The sequence below is a fragment of the Oreochromis niloticus genome, linkage group LG5 (genome assembly GCF_001858045.2).
Source record: "Oreochromis niloticus isolate F11D_XX linkage group LG5, O_niloticus_UMD_NMBU, whole genome shotgun sequence".
NCBI lineage: Eukaryota > Metazoa > Chordata > Actinopteri > Cichliformes > Cichlidae > Oreochromis > Oreochromis niloticus.
The window spans coordinates 24,788,817-24,811,971 of NC_031970.2; the positions used below are offsets into that span (position 1 = coordinate 24,788,817).

General features: G+C 42.5%; 3 protein-coding genes across 10 annotated transcripts; 2 read left to right on the forward strand and 1 right to left on the reverse strand.

Annotated features, from left to right (window-relative positions):
* The first annotated feature begins 1,671 nt into the window (after positions 1-1,671).
* zgc:113184 (uncharacterized) lies at positions 1,672-6,229 on the forward strand. 2 transcript variants are annotated; one of them, XM_005469400.4, is made up of 5 exons: positions 1,672-1,779; positions 2,693-2,795; positions 3,778-3,944; positions 4,028-4,395; positions 4,484-6,229. In XM_005469400.4, the coding sequence occupies exons 3-5, from the start codon at positions 3,833-3,835 to the stop codon at positions 4,658-4,660; spliced, it is 657 nt and encodes a 218-aa protein (XP_005469457.1). In that variant the 5' UTR covers positions 1,672-1,779; positions 2,693-2,795; positions 3,778-3,832; the 3' UTR covers positions 4,661-6,229. The 2 variants fall into 2 exon arrangements, with proteins under 2 accessions (XP_005469457.1, XP_025763145.1); XM_025907360.1 differs by lacking the exon at positions 1,672-1,779 and having other exon boundaries at positions 1,809-2,795.
* A 1,991-nt stretch (positions 6,230-8,220) lies between these two features.
* nab2 (NGFI-A binding protein 2 (EGR1 binding protein 2)) lies at positions 8,221-16,333 on the reverse strand. Of its 7 annotated transcripts, none has more exons than XM_025907352.1 (8): positions 15,474-16,333; positions 15,108-15,212; positions 13,920-14,842; positions 13,641-13,774; positions 12,844-12,895; positions 12,647-12,761; positions 12,289-12,486; positions 8,221-9,834 (listed from the first exon to the last, which is right to left on the reverse strand). In XM_025907352.1, the coding sequence occupies exons 3-8, from the start codon at positions 14,829-14,831 to the stop codon at positions 9,737-9,739; spliced, it is 1,509 nt and encodes a 502-aa protein (XP_025763137.1). In that variant the 5' UTR covers positions 14,832-14,842; positions 15,108-15,212; positions 15,474-16,333; the 3' UTR covers positions 8,221-9,736. The 7 variants fall into 7 exon arrangements, with proteins under 7 accessions (XP_025763137.1, XP_005469454.1, XP_005469453.1 ...); XM_005469397.3 differs by having other exon boundaries at positions 13,920-14,879; XM_005469396.3 differs by having other exon boundaries at positions 15,414-16,333.
* A 154-nt stretch (positions 16,334-16,487) lies between these two features.
* On the forward strand, positions 16,488-23,115 carry dnajc14 (DnaJ (Hsp40) homolog, subfamily C, member 14). Its single transcript, XM_003441356.5, has 7 exons — positions 16,488-16,636; positions 17,702-19,077; positions 19,184-19,290; positions 19,533-19,652; positions 19,791-19,951; positions 20,134-20,236; positions 21,231-23,115. Exons 2-7 carry the CDS (start codon positions 17,911-17,913, stop codon positions 21,520-21,522), a joined length of 1,950 nt encoding a protein of 649 aa, XP_003441404.1. The 5' UTR covers positions 16,488-16,636; positions 17,702-17,910; the 3' UTR covers positions 21,523-23,115.
* Positions 23,116-23,155: the final 40 nt, after the last annotated feature.

Here is a 23,155-nt window from a genome sequence, read left to right on the forward strand (position 1 = left end):
AGACAGTTGGGTAAACCTGACCAGCATTCAGCAACTGCATCAATCAACATTTGGCTGTCTGATGGAAAAGCAGTGCCGTCCAAGTGCCTAACTGTTAGTCCTGTTTTAAAATTATTGATTTATTGGACTCTTTTGAATGCTTTCACATTAATAGCTTCAGAAGTGATGAAGTATCTCATGTGTCCTCAGAAACACGAAGAGCTGTTAAACATAAATAACATATAGACCTTCATACAGTGTAAAGATGGAGCCTGGACATTCTTTACATTTGCACAGTGTGCTTCTCACTGCCCGGCATGTGGGTCATCTTTTTATTTATTCCTTTTTTTGGCCTGAAAACTGCTGCTGGAGCAATTTTCTTTCCTGGATCATTTATTTTTATGCAAACAACAAATTTCCATGACTGGTTAGTGTTCCAGTGAGTACGACGAGCTCTTTTACCATTTTAGTCGTGCAGTGATCGATAGCCATGCATCTCTTTTAACCATCTCAGAGACTATACCCAGACTGGAAATGGGTAAAATAACAGCCTGTATCCAAAAACATTTCGTTTTTGAAGTGAAATACGAAATCAAGAGTTTTGTGGGGAAAATTAGGGCATCTAAAGTGGCCTTAGATGACACACAGCAAACACTAGATTAGCTGGGCAAATGCAAAATAAAAGCTAAAAAAGGGCAACAAAATCTTCCTGGAGCCGAAGTGACATGACAAAGACATGATTCTCATAGCGATGCGAGCCCCTTGGCCCTCACGCAGGGTTACATAAGAAGTCTGAAGACTGAGTTAGTTGGCACCTCTCTAAGATCACAAGGCGCTGGCCGTAAAGTCGGCTGTCAGGAGCTGACTCTAAGGGCGAGCTCTCGCCGCTCCTCATAACTGGATGGGCAGTAAGGAAGGTAGTCTGCTTCCAGGACTCTGCTGTCTTAATGTGGATCTATTTTTAAATTGATATCAGCCACATTCAACAGATGGCTGAACATCTCAAATGCCAAACACACGTGCAAACACACACGTTCTGAATAGACCTGGAGAAACAGAGACATGACAAAGCCTTTCACAGAGCTCTCAGCGTAATGCTGGTCTCAGACAGTAATGATGCAGCTTTTATCAGTTGGATAATTTTTTATTTATTTGTATTATTGTGATTCAGACTGAAAAAAAAACAATGCCTTTGGGGTTGTATCAGGAAGGGCATCAAAAATTACCTAAATCAAATATGCAGAGCTACCTGCTGTGGTGACGTCTTGTGAATAAGGGAACAGCTGAAAGTAGCTTTATTGTTGTTCAGACTGACATTTGTGTGAGGTGAGTTAAAACAACGTCTTGCACAAGAATGAACAATATCCAGGAAGAGATGGTGTAATGACCTTGTTGACTCCCTGGACTTAATCTAGTACCAACATCAAGTCAAAATGATAGTTTGGTATTACATAACTGTTGACGAGTAATAATGACATTTTTTTCCCGATGGTTTATGGTTTCGTGTTGTGCAAACTTGTACTTCAGTATTTTTTTTTTGATATCACAAACTTTAGGTGTATTTCAAAATAAAAGCCGTTCAGAGAGTTTACATGTCTTTTATTTTGAAGGCAACCTGGTTGTACGTGTCAGGTTGTAGTGGAAGGTTTACGGGCGATTTGCGCAGGTGAGTGCAGTGACGTCATTGCGCAGAGAGGGAGAGAGAGAGAGAGAGAAAAATGCGGATCTTGCCTACTCCTCCTGACATCAGCATTTGTGTGTGCACTTCCTGTCTGGAATGGCCGATCGCTTTAAGTGCAAGTAAGGCTCACATTCAAATGTAATTCATAAACTATCGTTACATGATTTGCGATTATCGGTGGTTAAAGCGGAATTTGATTTAAACTTGCATGTGTTTAGTTTCTATAATCAAGTTACACAATTATAATTCACGCAGTGCAGAAGTTGTTTATAAACAAGGAAAAAAGTGAAAGAAACATGAATGTTGGCGAGAATGTAAAGCAGCTGAGATGGGTGGAATGATTTCTGTTTGAAGGAGATATAAAGACAAAAAAGGACACGTTTTGTTGCTGATTTTTGGAACTTTGTGAGAGATTGTGATTTCTGCTTCACCTGGTCTGTTGGTAAACTTTCTACATGGCACCTGGCACACACACATTGTTCCTCTTTTGGAAGAGGAACTGCACCAATACTTTGTTCGGTTCTCTTTCATACCTGAAAAACTGACTTCTCAGGGACCTATTGGAAAATGTAAAAAAGAAAACCCTTTTGTTTTGTTTTCTCAGTTTTGTTCCAGGTTATGTTCTCAGTGCTCAAGAAGGAATTGATCAGACAGGTTTCTCTTTTTCAGAGCCAGCCAAACAATCAGCTGATACCAAAGCTGTTCTCATGCTTCTTTATGCACAAAATGCAGCTCGTCTCTTTCCTCTTTTCTCAGTCTTTATTTAAAACTACTTTACAGCCACTCATGTAACACTGAAATGTTGAAGTTCCTTTATATACCCAGGAGGTTTCACTTCCTCATTTTCTTTTTAACAGTTACTTCCTTATGTTTAGCAGTTCTCAGACAATCTGTATGTTGTTAGACTTGCTGAGCATATTATTCATTAGACTCTTATCATACCTATGGTGTTGCTTCATCTATGCTTAGTAAATGGGCTTTGAGGCTTGATGTAAATAGTGAGACAGTGTCTGATTTCTTGACATGAAACAGGAGGCCTGTATGACATGGAAAACAGCCGAGGCAAATCTGGATGTAGCTTTACATGACAACTCCTGAATTGCTGGAAGAGAGAGGGCAGACAGTCCTAAGAGGGGTAAGCAAACCAATATAATAATTTATGAATGCAGTATAACTCTATTAGGAATTATATCACTTTGTACACTTCCAGATATCGAGGTTCAGAAAAGATAAGAAGTTACCTTTACTGTTGTGTCTCTTTCTTCCCTGTATTTTGCATGCTGGGTTTAAAAAAGTGAAACAAGTCAAGACATTACTTCAGTGTTCAGCAAATTAACAGAAAAATTTATAGCATAGAGTTTCCTTCCAGACCTTTTTTTTAACCCCTCAGCCATTAAAGGCCGATAGGGTATTGGTGGCATGGACATCCAAGTTTTTGAACACGATAACTTGAGACCGAGGCGACGTTTGAACTTGATACCATAGATGCATCAACTAAAAATCCTGGACGAGTTCAAATCTCAGTGACCTCAACCTCAAGGTCAGAGGTCAAGTTTTCGGAAAATCTCGTGAATGTGATAACTTAAGAAGGAAGTCACCTAGGATTTTGAAATCGTCTACTAAAAATCTTGGACGAGTTCAAATGTCAGTGACCTCGACCTCAGCTCTTATCTTTTTATTAGCAGGTGAAACCTGACCTGTAACTTGTCTGTCGCATGCTCGTTTCTTCTTTTTGTCAGAGTGTCATTTTTTTGAAACATTATAACTTCTTTAGAGGTTGACAGGTCAGAGCAAAATTATCTAGTGAATTAGAGCTGCTGCATTTTTTTTCCACACAAGTTTTCAATCCTTCATATGTATGATTCATGTCATTCCCATTAGCTTCAGCTTTATTTTGTCTTGAGTGCTAATTAACAGTCATCCTATCATAACATTGTAAATCACGGTGATCAGCCTACCCCAACTTTATTATCATAGCAGGTTTTCCTGCTTTGTATCAGCCTTAGCTTAGAGTACTTTTACTCAAAGCACTGTGATGTGAAACTTACATGTTTATTTCTGTAGTTTGCACCTCTTCTCAACAGCCTATTTAAGATCTGTATATATGTCCATTACAGCTCAGTGCTAACCCTTCTGTGTTATTCACTACCTGCAATTCCTGGAGCTGGTGAGATGGAGGAAGCTTACAATGAGCTCTACCAGCAGTTTCTTCGCCTGAGGTCACTTTGTCTGAAACAGGCAGCTCTGCTGCATCAACTCACAACAGCCCTGCAGAAACAGCAAGGTCTGCATATGAAAAAACACTAATGCTCTAAAACAGCTTCTCAGTCGTAATGCTTCAAACCTTAAACAACTATTTTTGTGCAGGTGCATCTATTCCTAATGGAGAATTTAGTAATGTGATGTCCGTTCCTGTTCAGTTTACCGATGAAATCCCTGCATATCTCCTTGAGAACCCTCAAACATTAACATCCGTGACACAAATCCCTGCAGCACAGTGTGGCGCTGATTACTTTTCAAGAAATACAAAGAGCTTCCCCGATCTCCTTGCTGATGATATGTCCAAGCTCTGTGTTGATGTGCCCTCTCAAAGAAAGGAAAGCGTTAAGGCGGAGAACAAATTCCCATTGTTGTTACCACTGGACTCCTTGGGATGCCATGGAGCCTCTTCCAATGAATCCAGAAATTCAAAGCAAAGTCATCCTGCTGGAGACAGAACTCTACACACAATCAGGGTAAAAGACGAGCCACGACTGTAGATATTTACACTGTGACTGTGATTTACTGCGCTCTTCACATACATCTTCTCTGTGGTTCTGTTAGATGCCTGTGATGGACTGCTGCAACCTGATTAATGACTTCCAAGGTGGATCCGGCGGGGCGATGTTGTCGGACGTGGCTCTGCAGTCTCACATTTGTGAGTTTTGCCAGGCAGTTTTCCCTGGACACACAACTACAAGAGGAGAGTTCCTACGACATCTGAACACTCACGTCACCTAGATTAAATGAAGTCTCCTCCTGACGTATGACTGACAGTATGTGTTCATATGATAGTCTTTGATGGTGCATGCATAAACCTATCAGTCTGATCCCAGGATTGAAATGGACCTGCAGTTTAGCTCTATGTCTCTGAATGAACTGTGCAGATGCTGATACAGCTTTTCGGTTTCTTTCGTCTAAAATGAAAGGCAGAAATAGACTTTAGAGCTTAAATGATCACAAAGTTCTGGGAATGGGCATATTAAATAAATAACTTCATCTGATTTAAATGAGCAAATTTCCCCTGGTTAAACTGCAGTATGCATGATGTTGGTGGTCCACAGAGTGACTTTTTAAAAAAGCAGCTGTGCTGGAAGCTTTCTGGAGAAATGACCCTGAGGGGGAGATCAGACAAATTTATATCGGGTTTGTGTTTTGATTTTTATCAGCCTCTTCCTGGAACCTATTATAATAAAGCCACCATAACGTCACTCACTCGCCCATTCAGTCTGTGGACTGTTGAAGCCTCATTGAGCATTTTGGCTGTCACCATCTGGGATCCCCCAGTGTGGGTCTTACTGAAAAACTGAGGACAGTGCACACCAATGATACGGACTTACACAAACCCCGCTTCATTGTCTGTTTTACTCTAAATAAGACCATGAATCATGAAATGAACATAATGTGAGGCAAGTATTTACCGAAGTCTTAAATCAAGCAACATGGCAAAAGTTTCTCAAAGACTTCTATATAATCTCTATTTATCTGTTCAGAGCATTCAGTAGAAACAGTCTGTTCAGTCCATAGACTATATCACTCGCTATTAATCATGGGTAAATTACACATAAGCTCTCTGTGTTTCTGACAAGACACTAGGAATGTCTTTTCTTTAGGCTATGACTGCACAAATTATTGTCTATGTAGCGTCAAAGTCAATGTAAGGCAGCTGGTCTTCCTATACGCTGTGATGTTTAAATGCAGCTAGAAAACACAAACTTTTGACAACTAAAAGAATCCACTGGATTTTTTCTAAATAAATCTAAGTGTTCAGGGGAATGGGACCCAGAAAAAAGATAGAATAGCCCATTTTCAATCAGGGTTTTTATTCTTTCTATCTCCCAGTCCTCCTTTACCAATATTCATAAATCATGGGTTCACAACTTCATGCCCATGTTTATCTACTTTTGTTGGTTATTTCGTTTTTGCATTGCTACTGAAGGCACGTATGGAAAGTAAAACCCTGTGTTGTTCATGATCTCGAGTAACTGCTGGAAATAAAGTCGGTAACTTTCCACATGGTGTCATCCTCTTGTAATCTAAAGCAAAGCTGCTTAGATGGGTTACTAACCAGCTAATGGTTTGTAATAATTTTACATACATCCGTTCTGAATGGAAATCTATTATTTTTTCTTAATTCTTATTCTTAAAAATATGCCACTATTTTAAACAATCTTTTTAAGCCTGGATGTGTAAATGATAACATTAATAAAAAATGTACTGCTGATTCATATGAAGTTTTCTTGATTATCCTTTGGAACCACAAACACTTGTAACTTTGTGACGTTGCCAAATAAACATGATATGCAGAAATGGCTCATCAGAACTATTCTACCAATCATCACATCGCAAAAAAAGTGAATGCTGATAATGTGAAGTCTTTTAACTTTTAACAGACAATCTGCAATTATTTTATGCCTTTAGTCGGATCAGCTGTCTGTTGCTAAGCCGAGTTACCGAGGAAAAAAGACAGATCTAAGAATAGCCTAAAGATTTAACTCCCTAATTAATGGTGCTGACAGCTGATTGATGATGCGGCTCCCTTCATCTGTTGCCACGTTGACTGTCTCTCATAATCACACACTAACTTGGATGTAATTGCTATTTTAAAAAAAGCTAAATGCAATTTTTTTTTACATAAAAATCACTATTTACTACTTTAGAAGTGGTCCAGATGGTAGAGGGATTGTAATTCAATAACAAGACTGTAGCTGTTGCTGTTGCTTTGAATGTCAGCACACTAACATGCTCAGTGTAATCCAAGCCATGTTCACCCTCTGAGTGTGTTACCATGATAATATTTGCTATTTAGCAGTAAACCACAGTGCAGCTGTGGCTTATGGGAATGTAATGAACCTAAGTGCTGGATAAACAGATCATTTGATCAGATGGAGGCACTTCATCCTCTGAGGAACATGAATGTCTTTAAGGCCATTTCAATTTTGTGTAGACATGCATTCACTGGCCACTTCATTAGGTACATATGTTAAACAGCTGGTTAATAGAAATATATAATCATTCAATCATACAGCAGAAGTTCAGTGCATTTATGAATGTAGACATGGTCGAAACGACCTGCTGAAGTTCCAGCCGAGCATCAAAATGAACTTTAAATGAGGCATGGTTTTTAGTGCCAGATAGGTTGGCCTGTGCTGATCTGCTGGGATTTCCCCACATAACCATCTCTAGGGTTAACAGAAAATGGTTTGCAAAAGAGAAAATATCCATTGAGCAGCATTTCTCTGGTTGAAATGCCTTGTGGATGTCAGAGAAGAATAGTAAAACTGCTTTGAGCTGAGAGGAAGGCAACAGTAACTCAAATAACCACTTTCTGCAAACGAATGTATGCAGAAGAGCATCTCTGAATGTGCAACACATCAAACCTTCATAGAATAAAGCAGCAGCACACAACAGCAGGTGCTCTTCCTGCTAGCTAAGAACAGGAAACTGAAGCTACAATTCATACAAAGTCACCAAAAGAAAATGGGAAAAATGTGGCCAGGTCTCCAAATCCGCTGCAGCATTCAGATTAATTTAATAAACAAGCCTACCTGAGTACTGTTGCTAACCATTTCCACACCTTTATGACCACAGTGTACCCATTGTCTGATTTCTGCTTCATAAAGAGCAACATGCCATGTCACAAGGCTCAAAATAGTTTCTTGAGAATGGCAATGAGTTCCCTGTACTTAAATGACCTCCACTGTGACCAGATGTCAATCCGGTAGAGCACCTTTGGGATGTGGTGGAGCAGGAGCTTCTCTTCATGGGTGGGGGGTTCTGCAGCAACTGTGCGATGCTCTCATGTCAATATAGCCCAAAATCTCTGAGGAGTCTGTCATTAAGAATGAAAGCATTTCTGAAAGCAAAATGGGCTCTATATTAGCAAGGTGTACCTAATAAACTGGCAGGTGAGTATATTTCAGTCTGGATAACCAACTGAATGATTCCCTGCACAGTAAAGCTCAGTTCAACATACTCAAACTGCAAATGCTTTTGATTTTTGTTACAGCAATCAACCTCAAAATAATTGAAAATAGTGAAGCTGATCCCACCGGGTGGTCTGATTCTTGTGTCTGTGTGGTCGCTGGTGTCTGAAAAACAGCCGCGTGGAGGAGCGCTCTTGACATCACTGGCACAGGTGAGTCATGCCGGCATCGAGGCTTGATGCGCAGCGTCAGTGCAGCTAACAAGACGACAGCAGAGGTGTTGCTGGCTGTGTGACGCAGCTCCCGCAGCCTCTCGCTCACACGAGAGCTGCCAAGAAACAACTGAGTCTTTGTGGAAAACGATGTGACACACTGTGGCCTTAATCAGTAAAATAACATTTATTGAGATCTAACAAAATAAATAATCTGTTTGCAACAATGAACTGAGGAGGTTACTAATGCTGAAGAGACGAGCAGGTGTAACTGATGCACAGCGGCCACGCTCACGGACATACTCTGAGATTAGAATACAAAATCATAACACTGTTACACATTTTAACACCCTGTGTGGGGCCCAGAGAGGTTCATTTCGCTTGTACGAGATACTGTTGTAAAAGTCAAGCTCCAGTAGATTTCTCTCCGTAAATTCCTGCATGTGTTTTTATTCTCCTAATGTGAGATTAGCCACCCTCAGAGGTATGTGCCTCAGATCACAGAAGAAATGACTACAAAAAATATCATCCCAAAGACAAACTGCCATAGTGTATGTTTCCAGTACACCTACAAAAAAAAAAATAAAAAAAAATCCAATCCATAAAAAAAATTACAAATCTTACAACTTAGTTTTCAATGTAGGTTTCTCAAAGGCTATACAATGGTGCCTTTAGTGCACGAGATTAAACTGCAGATGACAGAGAGGAGCAGCTGAGCTCAAAGCCGAATTCTTCCCCCCGCTGAAGGAACCTCGAGTGAGACACTGTAACCAACCCTGAAAGCTGATTTCACAGTCTACACTGCTCCTGTTTCATGCCACGCGGCTCAGAAACAGCGCTCTGTGTACACTTTCGCATAATGAAAGAGGACAAAATGTTGCACTATCATCACGCCAGCCATTTGTGCAACAGAAAGTTGTGAGCGAGGCGTGTTTTTATTTTTTGTTTGTTTTTAAATCTGATGGGATGTAAGCTGATGCAGCAAAAGACAAAAGGCATCTCATCCTCATAGCTGGGTTTGCCTGCATGCAATCTGGATGAAAACCCGTTCCCCAAAAGTCTCTCTTAAAAATATTCTGTCTTTAACACCAGAACATTCGTCTGTTTCCTGAGAGTGAGGAGCTTCAGGGGGGGTTAATCCTACTGCTTTTATGCTCTAACTTGCTGCAAGTGTTAATAAGTATCTCTGCTAAACACAACTACAACGTGTCGCTCGGTGCGGAGGAACTGGAGGATTAGTTTCCAAAGTTGCAGTGCCCCCTGCTGTGGTGAGCCCGTTTTGTCTCAAGCAGGTGGCACATCCAACACACAGCAATGATCACAACAAAGTAATTCAGTTCTTTTTGAGCATTTTTTTCTTATATCAGCTCAAATCTGTGGGACATTTTGTCCATGAGTTAAAAAATAAAACAACAAAAGGAGTCTCTTCCCTGTGTATTCACTGAATATAAAATCAAAAACATTTTGAACTTCATTCACAACCTCAGGATTCAGAAGTCACTGCAGATTTATAATATCAGTTGCTGGTAATTTCTCACATTTCCTGTACTGGCTTGAAGTCAGTTAGAGTCTTCCTCTCCATCAGATGTCAGTGAAGTAAACGTGGCCTGTTTACAAGTATCTGAGTGGAGCTCGGTGGCAGGCCCACGTTTGAGTTCCCTGATAAGCTCCTGAAGGTTTCATTTCCCTCGGTGGTTGGAGTCATCTTTGGTGACACAAGGGCTACTGCTCCTGCACGCTGCTATCGAGCTCTGCCTCTCCACTTTAATGTCATGCTCTGTGTAAAGATGCAAATTTGGAGAGAGGAAAGTAGACCAGTCAGCCACAACATTAAATAACCTCCGACGGGTGAAGTGAATAACAATGATCACGTCAATACAATCTGGTGATCTTCTGAAAAACGTTTGTGTCTCGGCATTCATGTAGATGTTACTTTGACAAGCTCAGACTGACTAAACAGTGATGTAGATCAAGTGTGACACCCCGAACCCAACACGCTGTAAAAAGGGATCAGGAATTACTATAGGAAAAACTCAGAGGTGCACACTCCACAGATTCCAATCTAACTGAGGGCTCATGGGAAAAACACATGATTCATGCGGGAAACCCACTGGATCCAAACAAGCCTGCTGCTTAAGTCACAGCTCCTGACTCCACATGATACTCCTACAGGTTCACACCGTGATGGATCAGGGATGTTTTCCCAGTTTTAATGCCTTGGCTGATCAGCACGTACATAAAAAGCACAGAGCGTTAAAAACAGCGTTCCGAAACAGGTGGTTTTTAGGGGAAGAGATCTACTTCGATTGCCTAAATTTTCCTGATTGACTTAAAGGTTGAGGCGCTCGGTTAAGGCAGAATCAACAGCACATCACTTTAACAAAAGACAGGCAGACGTCACACGGATGAGTATGAGTTAGCAATCAAGATGCAACTAGTGATTAAGGGCGTTTAAAAAGTGGTTTGGGGAATTCACCAAGAAGCTCTCCCACATGGAGTGAAGTCATCACAGTTTGTATGACCGAGCAGCTCAATAACAAAATGTCTCCAGTGCTGCACAGAGAGATGGACTGAGTTTAATGATTTTTTTTTGGCTGGTAATAAAGCAGCAATAAAATCAGCAAATCAAGTGAGCGAGACAGAAAAGACATGAAAAATTAAAAACAGAAAAAGGCCGATGATGATGAAGGCCGTGTTCTTGTAGCGCGCAGACGACGTAAACACACTCGTAAAACTATTTCATTTATTCGCTCCTCCTCATAAGACATAAACAGCATTATTTTTAATATGAGAGCAAAAAATCACATCATCAGTAAAACGCTGGCGATTGCATCATCGTGAGGATTTAAAACAAATATATTTATATGCATATAATGGAGTATGTGAGCCCATATCCTGACTAGATAAGACGACAGCAGAAGATAAGAAAGAAGCCAGTGACGTTGAGAGGAAGTGAGAGAAAGTTCTGATTAATGAGCGAAACACAAGAAGGAAACTTGGACGAGTGAGCGAGCGATACAGACCGAGAGGGAGAGAGAGAGAGAGAGAGAAACGACAAAGTGAGTGAGATCTGTGCCAGAGATGAAACATATGTCAATTTTTTTTTGTTTGTTTCCGCAGTCCTTTTGGTAGAGGGAGAAGATGTATAAAAAAGACTGTGCCATTTCCCTGCCCACAGGTTTTTATTTTTGTACACTGTCGCTTGGTGAGTCAATGCAACGCCCCTCCAATTACCTCCCACTCCTTCGCCCCCACGCCCCATCCATCCCGCCCTTCAGCCCACGCACCTAACACACTCTGACGTCAGTAGCTGCCGAGAGTCGGGGGGGGGGGGTCCGATTCTGCCGCCCACAGAGTACTTCCTATCCCCCTCCCTCCACTCCCCTCCCCTCCCTCCCCGCCCCTCATGTCTTTACTGGCTTCCTTCTCCTCCTCGCCTCATCTCTTCGGCTGGCTATCACAGCCCAGAATGACTAACTTGCCCAGATCACTTCTTTTTTCCTCCTTCTTTTCTTTTTCTGCGAGAAACTGTGATGCATCAGAAAAAACGCTACACTAACAGGGTATAAAAGAAGTGCTATAACAGTGTAGCAGCCCCCCCAACCAGCTTCCCCCCTCCGACTCTTTTCCTCTCTATATATCGCTCTCCACCTCCTCCTGTTTCCCCTTCTAACTTCTATCCTCTCTAATTTACAGTCTGCTGAAGTTCAGATGCGCATGGTGGGAGGCAGCACCTCGGAGAGATTGTGACTCACTAGAGTTCAAACTGTAGAGCTATAAAATATTCATTGTTAGGAGAGGTTAGGGAGTCTCTGTCTGTCATTTTCAATTCAACCCCACCACCATCATCATCTTCTGTTTTTTTAAATTCTCTGTGTACTCACAATATCAAGCAGGAGTTTGGCAATTTAGAATGCATTTTATTTATGTTTTAATTTAATGTTTTGGTTTATACTTAGAGGAACATGTAGATGCCTCTCTCACCTCTCTGTGATGAATATAAATGAGCAAATAGGACAAAAACAAATTAATTGGTGAATGTGCTAACTGGCACCTGTACCTTCCCGTTTGCCACATGAGAGTGGATTCATTTTAAAAAACGAAGAAAGTAAATAAATGTGTCACTCAAAATGTCAATCTCATCTTTAACCGGTACAAAACTGGGCAAATATCACAAAATGTCCTTTATTCTCTGTGCAGTTTCAAATACATAATACTTGTAGGTCATTACTTGAATTGTCACCTGTGGCGTGAGCTCCGTCTGAACCTAGGCTGATCTTTCCCGCCCGGTCATGTGACACCATCCGAGCCAGTCTTAGCCCTTCGTCCATGAGCGTTTGCTGTATGAGGTGGCGACTCCAGCTGGCGGGGTTGGAGGTGTCAGTGTGAGGACGGGGAGATGGAGACTGGTTGCACTGGGAGCCCATGTCTACCAGAACAGACAGATCTGGGTTTTAATGCTGCCTTTAAAGAGTTTTTACAAAAACAAACACTTTGACAGATCGTTACAAAAAAAACCCCAAAACAAACAGGTTTTATTACTTTTCTAATTCTTTTTTCTAACATCAGTCTGATTCTTCTGTTTTTACCATGTGATACACTGTCCAGGCTTTCTGCAGATAAGCTGTCGTCATCTGCCCTCTGAGTCAAACTCTCGGATCCCTCCACTCCGAGGAGCGATGACACACTCTCGGGCACGACTCCCTAAGATACATCACACAAGCAACACTGTCAGTTCGGTGCTGATGAACCACTTCAGATGACTGCCAGTGCACCCGACACTCACCTCGAGCCTCGCTCTCTTCTGGGGCAGAAGGCTGCTCTCGTCCGCGTTCGTCCTGCAGTTGGGGGGCAAATGAGTGTGAAAAGCACATGGTTTCACCCCTCACAGAGGTGAGGATTCTACCCATAGCTAATAAACGATCACTGCAAAATCAAGACAAAGCATTTTTTTCACTGTGAGTAAGTAAAAAATTTATTTTTATGTATAAGTAAAAGGTGTCTATTGTTAGATGAGCAGACTGTGAACTTGGTATCTATCTTTCAATCATCAACAGTCGATTATAATATATTATGATGCTGAAAAACTGAAATATAATTACAAAACTACTCCTGTTTAGTTATGGTTTGTGTACACTGACTCATTCTGTTTGCCCCGCATGAGAAATATATGTAAATGTTCTGTGCAGGTTAACAAATACACGTAGTATTTGTGTTCTCTTGTACCGGCTTAAAAGTTGGCTCATTTAGCTAACAGTACAGGTCGGAGTTTGATTCCCACTGAGACGTGAACCAGGTTCACTCTGGAAATGAATCCACTGGTTGGCTGATGACTCACATAAATCACCTGTTGAACATGCTAAACACAAACTATAAAATCATTTCATTCAAGTTTTTTCACGTGATGCTCCTCAGTCTGAAATAAGCATTGTGTTCACGGCTGCGAATGATCTGGACTTTATGGATCTTTCAAGCTACACCCCTGATTCTCTAACAGTTTTTTTTTTCTTTCTTGGTACACAAGCTCCATTAAAACACAACAGGCGTGAGGTGTGTTGCTCTTCTCTGCGGGCGTCTTCTTACCTTGCATGCTTTAGCGTGGAGGTGTAGGCACATTTTCTCGCCACCTGCCGAGCCAGAGAAAAGAGCTCCACCCGTCTCAGCAAAAGGGCATTGTCACGCATGCAGAACTGGGCTGCAGCTTCATTGATGATCAGCTGAGAAGGAAAAACACTGATTGCAGAAGGGATGGACACTGATTGACATTTGATAAAAAGCTGCACTCTGGTATGAAGTGCAGCTTTAATCAGGTATAAAACATATTGCGATGCATTAACATCATCTTCACTTTGATGCTTTTACCTCATGATGTGTGAGCTGCTTGCCTTCCCTCCTCTTGGAGTCGAAGCGCCCATAAATAAGACTGTATTTCCGGATCTCCTCTTCCTTGTTCACGTCCTGGGACCCCATTCTGAAGATGTGTCCCACAGTCTTTGCCATCTTCTTATTCATCCTCAGCAAAGTCTTCACCTCTGCAGGATCTGACCTAGGCAGGGTCGTGAGGAGCCTCTCCACAGTCTCCACCACGGCCCTTGCTGTCTCCCCATCCAGCTGTCCTCCGGGCCAGGCAGACGGAGCTGCCGGGGTGAAAGACGCAGAGGGGCTCGGAGACGTGGAAGGACCGGGAGGACATGTTGACAGCAGAGGTGGGCTGGATGGCTCCTCTTCTGTTCCAGGTGCAGAACCCAAAGTGCAGTTCCCATCATGCTCTGGGCTGAGCCAGTGTGGATCCATTGGAGAAAGTTTTTCCCTGTAGTGTGTGTCTGGGGGCTGTGGAGAGGCCTGGGAACAGGGGCTTCTTGGACTCCCGCTGTGCATTGGTGTAAGGCACATCCGATCCTCTCTCTCACAGGGGGATCCTGGCTGCCCATTACTCACAGACTTTCTGGGCCCGCCAGCTGATCCACTTGTGCCAGTGCCATCAACTTTAAAGAGCGGGATGCCCCCGAGAGGAACATTAGCAACAGGCTGGCTGAAAAGGGCAGGGTTCGCCGCCCAGTCTCGGAGGGCCTTTTGCAGCCTACGCACATGCAGTGGCTTGGTGGCCATGCCAACTAGTGCCATGATCTCCAGGAACTCCTCCTCCGCTGCCTCGCAGAGCTGCTGGACATCGTCACCACCCTGCTGGATAAAGGTTTCATAGTAGGCCAGCAGGTTGGCCCTCTGGAGGACCCGATACAGCTGCAACTCACCAAGTGTGCGTGGCAGAGACATGGCACACAGCACTGGAAAGTTTAGGCAGGAGAAAGGAAAGACATGAACCTGCAGATGGAGAAATCCTGTACAAGTTAATTATTTAGATAAAGACTTTGGCATCTGGACCACACCTAGTATATACAGAATACAAATTACAAATATAGTGAAATAATAAAAACTGATAAACAGTTAAAAGCAAGTTTAAGCATCCCTTGGGGCAGAATAAGCTCCTATCTACTCATTATATTTTTCATGACTTAACCTTTGAATATACATAAATCGCTTTTTTCTTACCTTCTTTAGGTCAGCTTTACAGATGTGTAAAGAGGAAACCGGCGTAATTACGCAAGGGTGTCGCTCCAGCCACCGATGTCACGGGTCGGATCTGCCGGAGCAATACTGACAAAAGAAATAAAAACTAAAATCTCCTGATCACAGACAGAACCGCATTCAGACTGCACTAAAGTGGAAACACTCGTTTTATTGGCTCCATTTCAAATAAAGCCATCGACTGGAGGCAACTGTTTACTATCCAGATGTTAAGAGGAGAGCACCCAAAGACAACGCAGTTATTATCCCATTCGTTTCTTACCGTCTTACCTATTGCCGACAGCTTCCTCGGCGCAGATTGGCGTAGTAAATCCCCTTTGCGTATCTTACCTCGTCTGAAATCACTGGCAGAAATCCTCCTCCGGCGCACCGTATTGGTTGCTGGCTGCCTTTTTGCTGTCTGTGTGGGCTGGAGAATGACGGGGGCGGACTGCAGCACGCCATCTGACCGAAAAAGAGCCTTCCTCTCCCGGTAGAGAGGCGGCTTTCAAATTGGAGATGTGGGTGGTGGTGGTGGGGGCTTGAAATTAACCCTCTGCGTCTTCAAGATTAGTCCTTTATGCAGAAGCTTTAGGGGGTTCCCACCGTTTTACTATGTCAGAGACTCCCAAAACAAGCAGCCAGCTATACACTATACAGACCTCTATAGATAAGAATAAACTGACGTGACAGATGTGAATTTTTACTGAAGACCAGTTCTGTTATTTCCCCCCATTTTATGTAGGAGGTGGTAGAGTGGGTGAAGCTCCAGCAGTTTTTAAATGCTAGTATTGTATTTTGTTTTGTTATGTTTGAAAAAGTAAAGGACCAAGTCACCAAATCGAGACTTTAAATTGACTAACAGTATCTCGAAAGAAGCTCAAAGTCCAACACCAGCATCTCCAATCCTTTTTGTTTGCCACATTTTATATGATTGTTCTATTGCACAGTGATGGCCTAAGATATGTATTGTGTGCCTATCCATTTGCAGTTTTAAGTGGCCTTTAGGTACATCTACACCACGCACTTTAGAAATAAGGGATTTATTCATATGTTACAAATAACAACCCAACTACCCTTTTACTGTGAGCATAAGATGGAGTCTGAAAAAAATAAGCCAGACCAAAACATCGTGGTCATTAAGCGTGGGCTTCTAACACGCAAATCTTAGTATTAAGGAAAATGTGTTATCCTTTTTCCTCCGAGTGTGATTAGCAGGCTACTATGAACTAAGTTAGGACTCGGGTAAAAACAGGGTTGCTGGGTTTCTTAACCCACATTTCTAAAGTTAGCCGTTAACGGTCAGCTATTCCCAAAACATTAGATGGCAGCAGAGTCCCGCTGTTGTGTTTTAACCGCGCGCAAACCGCGAAGAGGGAGCTGGAGGCGGAAGAGGACGTAGCAATAAAGTGGGAAAAGGAGCCGCAGAAGAAGAAGAAGTGGCTTAAAAAAAACAAAACAACACCGACACTTGGATGTCTGTTAACAAACAAGGTTATACAGTTATCCGAGAGGTATATATGACATTTCATTTGTTTTAATGCAAAACGCATTTTATTTGCCTTCTTTGTTGGACTGGACGTCCCGGTGTTTAAACACGTCTTGGCGTTAGTAGCCAAACCAACCACACAGGAAGGGGAAACAGGCGTTTATATTTCAGCTAGTCCTGCTAGTAGCTAAGAGTTCACTGCTGGCTCGCTAAAAGCATTAACAGTCGCCTGTTGTGTCTTCGTTTGTGACCTTATTTAGTCGAAATGTTGCCAGGTTAACTATCCAGAGGCAAGCTAATTTTAGCCCCCGTAGCGCCTGTCTGTCATCCTGCTTGGCTGCTTCCTCATGCTAACACCAGGACTGCCTGCTAACATTATCCGCCTTTTAAAACATCTGGTGATTTGAACACAGTTAACATGTTAAGGGTCTAACTGACTTCTTTATACCCTTTTTATTTACTGTGAAAAGTTAAAAGGTTGTTTATTAAAGGTCGGGTTTTAGACACACTGCGTTCTTGTTTGGCTAACTGGATTAGCAAACAACAAAGCAGGGTAACTGCATGTAGTCTGTTTTCACATCTGCATAAATACGCGTAAAAGTAGCTTCAAAGAGGGTATTTGTAACTACTTGATACATATACAGTTGTACCGATGAAGTCGTGCAGCTACATTGCTCACTGACTGCGTAACTTGTAAATTTGTAGTTACCCCCTTTTGTTTCTTTTAAAACTTATTGTTTAGCAGTTATTATGCGCTCTGGTGTCAAAGCATTTGTCTTAAAGTAATGCTCCTCTTACTTTTCAGTTGTCTGGAACGTCTAAGGTTTTTTCCTGCATTTAACCCAATACATTTAAAAAAAAATCACTTGGAAACAAAGTTAGAGAGACAAAGTAGAGATGTGCAGAGGAGGGAAAGTGGATGTTAGGGACGCTAGGGATAGTGTGAGGTAGAGGCACATGGTTTATGGTTATATATGAAATCAGAAAGCCAAAAATAACAGGAACAAGGATTCACTTATATTAAGTAGGGTGACACAGACTTGTTGTGATATCAAAACCTGGAGATTGATTCATATCTCTTGCTTTTCAGGAGCTCCAGTGCATCATGTGAGTTGTGCAAAAGCCTTTTGATACCTACAAGTGGCTGCTGATGTGGTGGACCTGAACTTGACCTGTGCGAACCCCCAGTCTCGCTTTTTTATGAGAGCCTGGGGAAAATGTGGCCTCAAATTATGGATTTAGGGACTCTTTAATGAAAGTCAGATTTTACAGCGTTTCAGTCAAATTGCTGTAAGGAACATGGAAAGAGAAGCTGCTAAGAAAGAGATGGATGTTGTGGACACTGACGAGGAGATCCCTGATGGTGTTTCGGCCTCAGTGACCAGTTCAAGTCAGTGTGAGGTTGAGGATGAGTGCGAGCAGGAGGACAAAACAGCCTATCTCAGATCTCAGGAAACTCCAAACCCAGCCACTCTACAAGACCTTGGGGCTGGTGAAGCAGAGGCCAAAGATGATATTGAGGAGGTTTCAGAAGAGTTTGAGCATGACAAGACTACAGAAAATGAGAACTCACAGGTTATAAACCAAGAAGAGGATGATGCAGCAAAGGAGCAGCACATGAATGGGGAGTCTGGTTGGAGGAACATGGGAAGTGGAAGGAAGTGCAAACTGAGGAGCGGTGGGTCAGTTTTAGAGCAGATTCAGAGAGGAAATGTTATGTCAAGTGGCGGTCGGCACAAGCAGACCCGCAGACGTAACCACCACCACTATCAGCAGAACCGGGGCCGGCGGAGGACAGGAAACCAGCTCATCTTAGCGTTCAAGGAGATGCTGTCAGAGTCTCTGAGCTTCTGGTGCATCTCTTGCATCCACATGATGATTGAGATTATTGTCACTTTAACTCACAACTGTGGAGTTGGAGTGGAGACTGGAGTTGTAAAACTTTACAACCTTGGGCAGCAGCTCCTTGTGAAGGTCACTGATGTTCCTGGAATGAAGGCAGATGCGATCCGGATTCTGAAGTGGGCAAAGTGCAAAGGAGCTTGTGTGGTGGATAAAACTGTTAGGTCAGTAAAGTGGATAAAGACAGTTGCCTTATCTTGTTTCACATTTTTCTGTGCTTTGGTTATTCTGGGATCGCAGTGGGCCAAGGGGGTTTTCCTTCGTATTGGTGGGGATAGGGGGAAGCACTATTGGACGGCTTTTCAGGAGTCACGCGTTTGGAAGAGGATAGTGTCCTTGCTGGAGAAAGCCCGAAGCCTATTCAGGAGGGATGGTCATGTACCGCCATCCGCACCGGGGTCACCTGGCAGAGCAGGAAGAGCTCAACCAGGCCAGGAGTTGGAGAGACTGCTGGCACTGGTTGAGGTACCAGAGGATGAGCTCGATCCCTTTACAGTTCTCGGTGTTGAGGTGCATGCCACTGACACTGAGCTGAAGAAGGCTTACAGACAGCTGGCTGTCCAGGTGTGAGAATCAGAAATACTTCAATTTTTACTATTACATGCCTGCTGTAATGACTAGTTTTGATTCTTTACTCATGCAACCTTTTCCTCTATCCGTTCTCTTTCAGGTCCATCCAGACAAGAATAAACACCCACGAGCTGGAGAGGCGTTCAAAGTGCTCAGAGCTGCCTGGGATATTGTCAGTAATCCAGAGACACGACGAGAGTATGAGTTGTAAGTGCACGGGGAAAAAAATCAACAATAAAACCACAAAAGAAAGAAATATTTTAATCACAATTATTTATTGTATTTTAAATCGTCTTGTCAATTATTTTAATGCAGTGATTTTTTTTAGTTATTTCTTTTAGTTCTTATTGGTAAAACAAACAAACCTCACTCAAGTGCAGTTATTTAGCAAGTTTGACATTTCACTCATTATCTCTGATCAACAACTTGTCTTACTCGTTCTCACGCAGGAAGCGCATGGCAGCAACTGAGCTCTCAAAGTCCATGAACGAGTTTCTCACTAAACTGCAGGATGACCTGAAGGAAGCCATGAATACTATGATGTGTACCAAGTGTGAAGGCAAACACAAGTATGGTGTTACACATCCAGCATCACCTTCACACAGCTGCACATGAAATCAAAAGATTCTAAAAAAAATTGTAGCTAATCTTGTGTTGCAGGCTTTCAGCACATGTGTGTTTTCTTTGTTTCCTGTGTGTGTGTGAAGGCGCTTCGAGATGGATCGTGAACCCGCTGAGGCCCGGTTCTGTGCTGAATGCAACCGTTACCATAGCGCCGAGGAAGGGGACCTGTGGGCTGAATCGAGCATGCTGGGCCTACGCATCACATACTTTGCCTGTATGGATGGCAAGGTGTATGATATTACAGGTGAGCATCAGCTGTTGTTTACCTGGCCGGCTCGTTAGTAACAAACCACTAGTGCATCTCAGAGTTTGCATTTACCAGCGATCTTTGTTGATACTTCGACAGGCTACTGAAAGCTACGGGTTTTTCTTGCTGAACATTTTACTCTCAGTCATGTGACCTTTTATGATACTATCTCGTTTCAGAGTGGGCAGGTTGCCAGAGAATTGGAATTTCTCCTGATACACACCGGGTCCCGTATCACATCTCCTTTGGTTCAAAGAACAACAGCAATGCCACACGACACAGGTACATCCCTCTGGGTGAACGTTTGGATACAGTATCTAATATTTATGAAGCAAAACAAACAGTTTGATCCCTCTCCATCACACTTAGGGGCGTTTTCACACCTATAGTTACAAACTCATTAAGTGGTCTGCATCAGTTGATGAGTTTTTAACTTTTCCCTGTGATTTTGTTTGTTTTCACGCAACATGGAGAAAAATCCAAGCAACCGAAATGCATCCCTACAAACCACATGACAATGTTTACTCCACTTATTGGCCAGATGTGACTGAAGTGGGAGCAACAAAAGTAAATACAGGAAGATGATGCTGTGTTCTGGACTATTGGAAAGTTCATTTCACAGCTAGTTGCTGGCCCGTGCAGACCTTTTCTTGTCAATAGTACTTTGTCACGCTCAAGAATTTAAAGCATGCATGGCTCAAACTTGCAACGCACACCTGGTCGTTGGTTTGGCTCGAGCTCGGATCATGTTCACAACATAAACGAGCTGATCTGGAGTTCATTTGGAACTGTACTGACACCACCACCTCCAAAGTGTCTTTGTGTGGTTGCTTTGGTCTGCACCTGAGTGCGATCTAAACAAACAAACCACACAAAGGCTCAGGTTTATCCCGCTTGTTTTTAAACATCTGCCCTTTGCCAGCAGCAGACTGGAGAGTTTTCCTTTTAAATGTGCAGAGAGGGGAAAATGCAAACCTTTTGGCACTAGAGAAGAAATTAAAATAAATAAGCTTTAAAATGTCTGACTTTGCTTAAATTAGATTAATGTAAACATGTTTGATATTTGTTCTTTTTATTTCTTTCTCAGTCTGTCATCTGTGTGTGTGTATTTTACATGCATGGCAGGAGGAGGAGCTCCCCCTTGTGTATTGCTGAAATAACAACGTTTACAATAAAGAAAGCTGTACTATTCATTTCAATTAAAGTCAAAAAGTTTCCTCTCCACGCAATAACATTATTTCACTTGACAAACTTAAATTTCCATCTTATCTTTCAGGACACCGTCGGAGCACGCGGCAGGTCCGACCAACCCAGCTGATTTGCAGGACTTCTTCAACCGAATCTTTAAGGGAGGACCTCCTAGTGACATGGCTGCCAATGGAAGCTTCTTCCACTCAGGTTCGCCTCATCACCCACCTGGTGCTGGAGCGCCTCCCTTCTCCCCTCCTCCAAGTCAGACAGGTTTTTACATGCCGGGAGGTCACCGGCCCGAGTCCAGCGAGACATGGGCTGAAAGTGGCAAACCCCCCAGGAGGAGGAAGAAGGTCCGCAAACCCTTCCAGAGGTGAAGTTCGCCGACTTGTTAGTGTATGAAAACAGCAACACAGGGATACAAAATATAATGGCCATGTTTGTCTCTCGCCTGCCTGTTGGCATGCCAAGATCTGAACTGGAGAAGATTCAAGGGGGTCAGATCAGCCAGAGCAGAGAGAGACTGGATCACGAAGAGGAGTCTGTCAGCTGAATACAAGTATTGAAGGAGGTTCTGAAGGAGGTTGCAGTGATGGTGCTTTACCTCTTAATCCACCTTACTTTTTTTTTTGTTGTTTTTGTCATTTTGGTCTTAAAGACGACTGTAGCCTTGGCATTGAAGTCCTTATCAGGATGCCGTAATTAAACCTTTTTCTTTTTTTAATCACGTCCTGCCAAATCCTTCACTGCATGATGTTTTCACCTGCATTTTAACACTTCAGTTCTCTCACTTTTGTTAACGTTTTATATAAAGTTAGCTTAAGAAATCGGCTTCAGGCAGAGTGAAGGTTAGGAGGGTTACAGCCAGTGTGGACTGTGGTTTTATGCATCACTATGATCGAAAAATGAAGATACTGATCTGGGCAGCTTCACAGTCTTTAGTGTTACTGATATTAGAGGCATGTGGCTCTACTACTGAAGCTGCACATCGCCCACCATATTTCAGAAAGGAATCTAACTTAACACATCTGAGCTTAATAATTTATCAAATGGGGAGTGGTTTTAACTCACCAAACAGCACATTTAAGTATTTCTTTAGTGAGAAGTCTTGTTGTTGTTTTATGAGCAGGTCTAAACAACTGCTAATCTGCTTTTCCATTGAAATCAAAGGCCAAGCTGTGGTTCTGTCTGATTTGTAAAAAAAAAAAAACAGAAAGAAAAGACAAAAATATCTTAGCATGATAATTACAGAGAGGCACCTCACCCCTTAAAAAGTTTGTTTTACCCTGAGCTTTCTGAAGTGGTAACGTTGCAATATGCAGATACTGCAGGATGTGTGGAAATGTAGCACAGCCACTTAGATTCACACCATGGTTCACACTGTTTCGACCACTTTCTAAAAATGAAAAAGCAACATCTCAAAGAGGAAATAAAACATTTGTAATTGACTTTATAATGCTAATCGCACAACCGAACATTTGACAGCTGCTTGATTCTAAGTAAAAATGGTTCTACTTTTTGTCCACTGCAAAGTCTCTTATTCCTTCAGCACCGTTGGACCTTATTTTGGCTATAACTGATGTAACACTAGACAATATCTCGCCATTGCAAGTAATTTATTTGCCTGGTCTTTCATTCTGGACCTACTTGTTCAGTGGCAGTTTTTGAGCCAGTCGTGATGTTTCAGAGCATCTTATAGCCGCCGCCCAGCTCAGGACACGTCAGATCTGATTCTAGTCCAAAGTGATTGCTCTCATGCTTGTTTCGGTGTGTCGTCATCTCAGCGACTCCTGACGGGTTTTCATAGTTGTGTCGGGCGAGGTTCACGTAAACTCTAATCAGACTCTAAAAGACTGATGTCCTTTTAATCCCCACAGTATTACTGAGTAAAAACAAGAAGGGGTCAGAAAAATCCTAGTCAGTTGCATTTTGTTGTTTGGTTTGTTGTTGACATGTTTCATGGTCAGAAATAACACTTTAATTTTTGTCAAAGCTTAATGAAAGAAAACC